The 9,362-nt window shown below is 52.6% G+C and overlaps 1 protein-coding gene across 2 annotated transcripts in view; it reads right to left on the reverse strand.

Moving 5' to 3' along the window:
- Nucleotides 1–8,802, reverse strand: part of cdc27 (cell division cycle 27) — an 88,193-nt gene extending 79,391 nt beyond the window's left edge. For both annotated transcript variants that reach the window (XM_067969146.1, XM_067969145.1), the window contains exon 1: nucleotides 8,651–8,802. Coding sequence is in view for 1 of the 2 variants with exons in the window: in XM_067969145.1 (XP_067825246.1) it covers nucleotides 8,651–8,677 (27 nt within the window). In the remaining variant the exon portion in view is untranslated. The remainder of the gene's footprint in view (nucleotides 1–8,650) is intronic.
- Nucleotides 8,803–9,362: the final 560 nt, after the last annotated feature.

Below are 9,362 nucleotides of genomic sequence, written 5' to 3' on the forward strand. Positions count from 1 at the left end.
CATTCAGCCACCAATCTTCAGGTAAGCGTTCTCCAAGGCGGCCTTTGAGACACACGACAACGCAAAATCATCGAGCAGAAATTGATAGCCAAGTTCCGCACCCTTGAGGACGGCCTCAACCGGGATCTTGGGTTCATGTCACGCTACACATAACCCCACCAACGGAAAAAAAAGTTATCTGTTTTTAATACAACTGGTGTGTGTCTCTCTCTCTCTCTCTCTCGCCGTTTGTATATTCAGTAGTCTTGTATCTCATGGCTCTCTGTCTGAACACTATTCAATTCCTTTGATTGCCTTGATAACAGACAGTTGGAAAGATTATCTGTAATCACCAGGCATTGTTCTCTGACTATATACACGGTAACTTTCAAGGAATCCCACACTCACCTGACGAAGGAGAAAGCCTCCGAAAGCTTGTGATTTTCAAATAAAACTGTTGGACTATAACCTGGTGTCGTAAGACTCCTTACATTTGTCCACCCCAGTCCATCACCAGCATCTCCACATCACGTACACACAGACAGCTGTGCATATAGTTAATGAGGGCTTAACTACCCACTTAGTATTTGGGCAAAATGATCACTGGTTGGCTTTTGCCACTTTAATTGCAACTCCTGTAACACCACTACATCATCATATACCCCAATTACACAGCAATAGCCAAACACCCAGGAGGCAGGTGCTGATTCAACAGAAACAGCGACCTCCACAAGACAGGAGAGAGTAAAAGCAGGCTCCACAGAAGCTTTGAGTGAAACGTTCATCGGGGGCTCGATTTATATGGTCAACCTCTGATTTCTGGTGTGAAGTTTTCAGATTAGATCTACGCAACTTTCACCCACAAATGAGGGCGTTACGGAGCAGGACCCTCCACATTTAAGGAATTAATGCATGAATTGCAACAATTATACATTCCTTTCTGGTGCAAAAACACAAAAGGAAATGCGGCCCAACCGTGGCTAACAAAAGAAATTAAGGATAGTATTAGATCCAAAGAGGAGTCATATAAAGTTGCCAGAAAAAGTAGCAAGCCTGAGGATTGGGAGCAGTTTAGAATTCAGCAAAAATAGGACCAAGAGATTGATTAAGAGGGGAAAAATAGAGTATGAGAGTAAACTTGCAAGGAACATAAAAGTGGACTGTAAAAGTTTCTTCATGTAAAAAGAAAAAGATTAGTGAAGACAAATGTAGGTCCCTTACAGTCAGAAACGGGAGAATTTTTAATGGGGAACGGGGAAATGGCAGAGCAATTAAACAAATACTTTGGTTCTGTCTTCACGGAAGAGGACACAAATAACTTCCCAGAAATGCTAGGGAACCAAGGGACTAGTGAGAAGGGGGAATTAAAGGAAATTCATTAGTAAAAAAAGTGCTGGAGAAATTAATGGGACTGATAGTCGATAAATCCCCAGGACCTGATAATCTGCAACCCAGAGTACTAAAAGAGGTAGCCATGGAAATAGTGGATGCATTAGTTGTCATCTTCCAAAATTCTATAGATTATGGAACAGCTCCTGCAGATTGGAGGGTGGCAAAAGTAACCCCACTATTTAAAAAGAGAGAAAACAGGGAACTACAGACCGGTTAGGCTGACACTAGCATTTTCCCTACTACTGATGTTATAAAGGATGTGATAACATGACACTTAGAAAATATCAATGGGATTTGACAAAGTCAACATGGATTTATGAAAGGGAAATCATGTTTGACAAACCTACTGGAGTTTTATTTGAGGCTGTAACTGGTAGAATAGATAAGGGGGAACCAGAGGATGTGGTCTATTTGGATTTTCAGAAGGCCTTTGATAAAGTCCCACATAAGAGGTTAGTGTGCAAAATTAAAGAACATGGGATTGGGGGTAATTTACTGGCATGGATTGAAAATTGGTTATCAGACAGGAACAGAGAGTAGGAATAAAGGGGTCTTTTTCAGCAGTGACTATTGGGCTTCCGCAGGGATCAGTGCTTGGGCCCCAGCTATTCACAATACATCAATGATTTGGATGAGGGAACCAAATGTAATATTTCCAAGTTTGCTGACGACACAAAACAAGGTGGGATCGTGAGTTGTGAGGAGGATGCAAAGAGACTTCAAGGCGATTTAGACAAGTTGAGTGAGTGGGCAATCACATGGCAGATGCAGTACAATGTGGATAAATGTGAAGTTATCCACTTCGGAAGGAAAAACTGAATGGCAGAGTATTAATTAAATGGTGATAGATTGGGGAATGTTGATGTACAAAGGGACCTGGGTGTCCTTGTACACCAGTCACTGAAAGCAAACATGCAGGTGCAGCAAACAGTTAGGAAGGCAAATGATATGGTTGCCCTCATTGCAAGAGGATTTGAGTACAGGAGCAAGGATGTCTTACTGCTGTTATACTGGGCCTTGGTGAGACCACATCTGCAATATTGTGAGCAGTTTTGTTCTCCTTACTTAAGAAAAGGATATACTTGCCATAGAGGGATTGCAGCAAAGGTTCACTAGACTGATTCATGGAATGGCAGGACTGTCATATGAGAAGAGATTGGGTCGACTCGGCCTGTATTCACTCGAGTTTAGAAGAATGAGGGGATCTCATTGAAACATATAAAATTCTGACAGGGCTAGACAGACTGGATGCGGAAGCAACATGCTATAGACAGAGTGAAGCGATTCCACAACCAACGGATCAGATCAAAGCTCTGCAGTCCGCCACATCCAGTCGTGAATGGTTGTGGACAATTAAACAACTAACGGGAGGAGGAGGCTCTGTAAACATCCCCATCCTCAATGGCGGCAGAGTCCAGCACGTGAGTGCAAAAGACAAGGCTTAAACGTTTGCAACCATCTTCAGCCAGAAGTGCCGAGTGAATGATCCATCTCGGCCTCCTCCCGATATCCCCACCATCACAGAAGACAGTCTTCAGCCAATTCGATTCACTCCATGTGATATCAAGTAATGGCTGAGTGCACTGGATACAGCAAAGGCTATGGGCCCCAACAACATCCCAGCTGTAGTGCTGAAGACTTGCGCTCCAGAACTAGCCGCGCCTCTAGCCAAGCTGTTCCAGTACAGCTACAACACTGGCATCTACCCGACAATGTGGAAAATTGCCCAGGTATGTCCTGTCCACAAAAAGCAGGACAAATCCAATCCGGCCAATTACCGCCCCATCAGTCTACTCTCAATCATCAGCAAAGTGATGGAAGGTGTTGTCGACAGTGCTATCAAGCAACACTTGCTCACCAATAACCTGCTCGCCAATGCTCAGTTTGGGTTCCGCCAGGACCACTCGGCTCCAGACCTCATTACAGCCTTGGTCCAAACATGGACAAAAGAGCTGAATTCCAGGAGGTGAGAGTGACTGCCCTTGACATCAAGGCAGCATTTGACTGAGTGTGGCATCAAGAAGCACTAGTAAAATTGAAGTCAATGGGAATCAGGGGGAAACTCTCCAGTGGCAGGAGTCATACCTTGCACAAAGGAAGATGGTCGTGGTTGTTGGAGGCCAATCACCTCAGCCCCAGGGCATTGCTGCAGGAGTTCCTCAGGGCAGTGTCCTTGGCCCAACCATCTTCAGCTGCTTCATCAATGACCTTCCCTCCCAGAAATGGGGATGTTCACTGATGATTGCACAGTGTTCAGTTCCATTCGCAACCCCTCAGATAATGAAGCAGTCCGTGCCCGCATGCAGCACGACCTGGGCTGATACGTGGCAAGTAACATTCGCAGCAGATAAGTGTCAGGCAATGACAATCTCCAACAAGAGAGAATCTAACCAACTCCCCATGACATTCAACAGCATTACCATTGCCAAATCCCCCACCATCAACATTCTGGGGTTCACCATTGACCAGACACTTAACTGGACCAGCCATATAAATACTGTGGCTACAAGAGCAGGTCAGAGGCTGGGTATTCTGCGGCGAGTGACTCACCTCCTGACTCCCCAAAGCCTTTCCACCATCTACAAGGCACAAGTCAGGAGTGTGATGGAATACCCTCAACTTGCCTGGATGAGTGCAGCTCCAACAACACTCAAGAAGCTCGATACCATCCAGGACAAAGCAGCACGCTTGATTGGCACCAAATCGACGCCCCTAAACATTCACTCCCTTCACCACCGGCGCACTGTGGCTGCAGTGTGTACCATCCACAGAATGCACTGCAGCAACTCGCCAAGGCTTCTTCGACAGCGCCTCCCAAACCCACGACCTCTACCACCTAGAAGGACAAGAGCAGCAGGTACATGGGAACACCATCTGCATGTTCCCCTCCAAGTCACACACCATCCCAACTTGGAAATATATCGCCGTTCCTTCATTGTCACTGGGTCAAAATCCTGGAACTCCCTTCCTAACAGCACTGTGGGAGAACCTTCACCACGCGGACTGCAGCGATTCAAGAAGGCGGCTCACCACCACCTTCTCAAGGGCAATTAGGGATGGGCAATAAATGCCGGCCTCGCCAGCGATGCCCACATCCCATGAACGAATAAAAAAGGATGTTTCCCCTGGCTGGGGGGGGCGGGGGGGGAGTCACGGTCTCAGGACATGGGATAGGACATATAGGACTGAGATGAGGAGAAATTTCTTCACTCAGGTTGGTGAACCTGTGGAATTCTCTACCACAGAAGGCTGTGGAGGCCAAGTCACTGAATATATTTAAGAAGGAGCTAGATAGATTTCTAGACACAAAAGGCATCAAGGGGTATGGGGAGAGCGCAGGAATATGGTATTGAGATAGAGGATCAGCCATGATCATATTGAATGGCAGAGCAGGCTTAACGGGCCGAATGGCCTACTCCTGCTCCTATTTTCTACGTTTCCATTCTGTGTAGTTTCTTGCTCTGTTTTCCTCCTTTCCCAGGCCTTTTGGCCTGATGGAGTTCTTCCCTCCCCAAAAAAGAAAAATACACCATTTTATACCAATGGGGATTTAGTTCCTTAGAATAAAGCGCAAGTAATTATTTTCTTGCCGGGTGTAATTAAGGAAAATTGAAACATAATGCAATCCCAGTGTCAGTAGGTCTATCAGTACAAATACCGTACACTAGAGAAAACTCTGCACCAACTACTCTCTTAAATGCTGTCCCTTTTGTGTGATGCTCTTAAACTTATTAACTCAAATTGCTCCCACAAGTGACAAACGACAAACCTGAAACCACTAATACTTCACACTACAATGCTCAAAATGCTCTCTCCAAAAATTGGTTTGTGAACAAACAAATCTTCAATTGCACCTCTTGCTATTTTCACTGTTCAAGTGGACAAAGCTGGAAAATGTCACACCCACCATTCCACATTAAACATCTTCCAAACACCAGGAAAGTTGTTAAACTCCAACAGAACCACCCCTGACAGGCAACTTTTGCTATTTCCCTCCAAGCCAGCTGGATGACACATCTGAAAGCAGCAAAGCAATGGGGAAAACAAAGGTACGGAGGCCTAGCATAGTTCAGTGAATTTCCTGTTGGAGGCATGTTCTGTTTACCTCAAATTTCACAATAAAAAAAAAGGATAAAACCAGGGATAGGGGAAAGTTAAATTAATATAAATCCATCAGCCAATTTCTACCAGCAGTGTTGCAAGAAAGAAAACCTCACCTAGTGCCATAAATACTCGGCCCATGGATTCACTTTATATCCAGTTGAACTACTGAAGCTTGACAATCACGATCAGCAACTACCTTTTGCCCCCCACCCCCGCCCACTAGCCCCAGGGTCCCTCCACCCAACCTCCCCCTCACACACAGGGTCTCTTCTCTCTCCCCCCCCCCCCAAACACAGGGTCTCTTCTCTCTCTCTCTCTCTCTCCTCCCCCCCCCCCCCCCCAACACAGGGTCACTTCTCTCTCTTCTCCCCCCACCCCCCCCAACACAGGGTCACTTCTCTCTCTTCTCCCCCCACCCCCCCCACAACACAGGGTCACTTCTCTCTCTTCTCCCCCCACCCAACACAGGGTCACTTCTCTCTCTTCTCCCCCACCCCCCCCCCCAACCCCGGGTCACTTCTCTCTCTTCTCCCCCCACCCCCCCCCCCCAACACAGGGTCACTTCTCTCTCTTCTCCCCCCACCCAACACAGGGTCACTTCTCTCTCTTCTCCCCCCACCCCCCCCCCAACCCCAGGTCACTTCTCTCTCTTCTCCCCCCACCCCCCCCAACACAGGGTCACTTCTCTCTCTTCTCCCCCCCACCCAACACAGGGTCACTTCTCTCTCTTCTCCCCCACCCCCCCCCCCAACCCCGGGTCACTTCTCTCTCTTCTCCCCCCACCCCCCCCCCCCAACACAGGGTCACTTCTCTCTCTTCTCCCCCCACCCAACACAGGGTCACTTCTCTCTCTTCTCCCCCCACCCCCCCCCAACCCCAGGTCACTTCTCTCTCTTCTCCCCCCACCCCCCCCAACACAGGGTCACTTCTCTCTCTTCTCCCCCCACCCCCCCCAACACAGGGTCACTTCTCTCTCTTCTCCCCCCACCCCCCCCCCCCAACACAGGGTCACTTCTCTCTCTTCTCCCCCCACCCAACACAGGGTCACTTCTCTCTCTTCTCCCCCACCCCCCCCACCCCCCAACCCCGGGTCACTTCTCTCTCTTCTCCCCCCACCCCCCCCCCCCAACACAGGGTCACTTCTCTCTCTTCTCCCCCCACCCAACACAGGGTCACTTCTCTCTCTTCTCCCCCCACCCCCCCCCCAACCCCAGGTCACTTCTCTCTCTTCTCCCCCCACCCCCCCCCAACACAGGGTCACTTCTCTCTCTTCTCCCCCCACCCCCCCCCAACACAGGGTCACTTCTCTCTCTTCTCCCCCCACCCCCCCCCAACACAGGGTCACTTCTCTCTCTTCTCCCCCCACCCCAACACAGGGTCACTTCTCTCTCTTCTCCCCCCACCCCCCCCCAACACAGGGTCACTTCTCTCTCTTCTCCCCCCACCCCCCCCCCCCCCCAACACAGGGTCACTTCTCTCTCTTCTCCCCCCACCCCCCCCCCCCAACACAGGGTCACTTCTCTCTCTTCTCCCCCCACCCAACACAGGGTCACTTCTCTCTCTTCTCCCCCCCCCCCCAACACAGGGTCACTTCTCTCTCTTCTCCCCCCACCCACCCCCCCCCCCAACACAGGGTCACTTCTCTCTCTTCTCCCCCCCCCCCCCCCCAACACAGGGTCACTTCTCTCTCTTCTCCCCCCACCCCCCCCCCCAACCCCAGGTCACTTCTCTCTCTTCTCCCCCCACCCCCCCCAACACAGGGTCACTTCTCTCTCTTCTCCCCCCACCCCCCCCAACACAGGGTCACTTCTCTCTCTTCTCCCCCCACCCCCCCCAACACAGGGTCACTTCTCTCTCTTCTCCCCCCACCCCCCCCCAACACAGGGTCACTTCTCTCTCTTCTCCCCCCACCCCCCCCAACACAGGGTCACTTCTCTCTCTTCTCCCCCCACCCAACACAGGGTCACTTCTCTCTCTTCTCCCCCCACCCAACACAGGGTCACTTCTCTCTCTTCTCCCCCCACCCCCCCCCCAACACAGGGTCACTTCTCTCTCTTCTCCCCCCACCCAACACAGGGTCACTTCTCTCTCTTCTCCCCCCACCCCCCCCCAACACAGGGTCACTTCTCTCTCTTCTCCCCCCACCCCCCCCCCCCAACACAGGGTCACTTCTCTCTCTTCTCCCCCCACCCCCCCCCAACACAGGGTCACTTCTCTCTCTTCTCCCCCCACCCCCCCAACACAGGGTCACTTCTCTCTCTTCTCCCCCCACCCAACACAGGGTCACTTCTCTCTCTTCTCCCCCCCACCCAACACAGGGTCACTTCTCTCTCTTCTCCCCCCCCCCCCAACACAGGGTCACTTCTCTCTCTTCTCCCCCCCCACCCAACACAGGGTCACTTCTCTCTCTTCTCCCCCCCACCCAACACAGGGTCACTTCTCTCTCTTCTCCCCCCACCCCCCCCAACACAGGGTCACTTCTCTCTCTTCTCCCCCCACCCCCCCCCCCAACACAGGGTCACTTCTCTCTCTTCTCCCCCCACCCAACACAGGGTCACTTCTCTCTCTTCTCCCCCCACCCCAACACAGGGTCACTTCTCTCTCTTCTCTCCCCCCACCCCAACACAGGGTCACTTCTCTCTCTTCTCCCCCCACCCCCCCCCCCCAACACAGGGTCACTTCTCTCTCTTCTCCCCCCACCCCCCCCCCCCCCAACACAGGGTCACTTCTCTCTCTTCTCCCCCCACCCCCCCAACACAGGGTCACTTCTCTCTCTTCTCCCCCCACCCCCCCAACACAGGGTCACTTCTCTCTCTTCTCCCCCCACCCCCCCCCCCCCAACACAGGGTCACTTCTCTCTCTTCTCCCCCCCCCCCCCCCCAACACAGGGTCACTTCTCTCTCTTCTCCCCCCACCCCCAACACAGGGTCACGTCTCTCCCCTCCCCTCTTCCTGTCCTTAAGGCCTCGATGACGAGGCCGGAGTGCGGGGCTCCAGCCTCGGGCTGGGGCGATGTTTGCGGCCGGCTGGTGGGAGGCTGCTGCCGGGTCCCGGCACAAACCGCACTCCGAGTGACGGGTCCGAGCCCAGCGGGAGGAGCCGGATAGAGCCCGGCCTCTATCGAGGGCTGGGAGTAGGAGCCTGGCCGGGCCCGAGTACGCTGGGTGAACTTTACCTGAACGGGTTCCTGCAGCACCGTCATGGTCTCAGCGTCTCTCAGTCAGCCTGTGCCGAGCGGCGCGCCTTCTCATCACACACAGCCCGAGGCCCAGAGCCGATTCAAATTTAAACAGTCACAGCCACCGGATCCTAACGGCCGGCAGCACCCGAGAGTGGCCGGAAATACCCGAGCGCCGCCGGAAATACCCGAGAGTGGCCGGAAATACCCGAGCGCCGCCGGAAATACCCGAGCGCCGCCGGAAATACCCGAGCGGCCCTCGGGTGAATGGCGGGTGGTTGTGCCGCAGGAGAGGTTCGGATTCGGGGCGCAGCCTGGGGTCTGGGGCCTACTCCAGCCGCAGATACAGAGGAGGGTCGCCAACCGGCCGGGACTGTCCTGGAGTTACCAGGAATTAAAGATTAATCTCCTGGACATCTCTGTGAGCAAACCTGGAGAAGCATCACGGGCTGGTGATGAGCTCTGCCTGTTTTCACTCTTTTGTCCCGTTGCCAACTCTGGTTGGAGATATTCCTGGAGGTCTGATGGTCAGCCCCGTTCCCCAGTCCCTCTCGCCCCAACTCTCGAGTCTCCTCCCATTTCAAAGCCATCCCCGTCCCCTCTCCCGATCCCTGTCCTCCCCCCCCCTCCCCTGTGATCCCCATCTCCCCCTCCCGATCCCCGTCCCCCGCACGATCCCCGTCCCCCCCCCACGATCCCAAACCCCCCT

This window comes from Heptranchias perlo, chromosome 30, assembly GCF_035084215.1.
Source record: "Heptranchias perlo isolate sHepPer1 chromosome 30, sHepPer1.hap1, whole genome shotgun sequence".
Taxonomy (NCBI): domain Eukaryota; kingdom Metazoa; phylum Chordata; class Chondrichthyes; order Hexanchiformes; family Hexanchidae; genus Heptranchias; species Heptranchias perlo.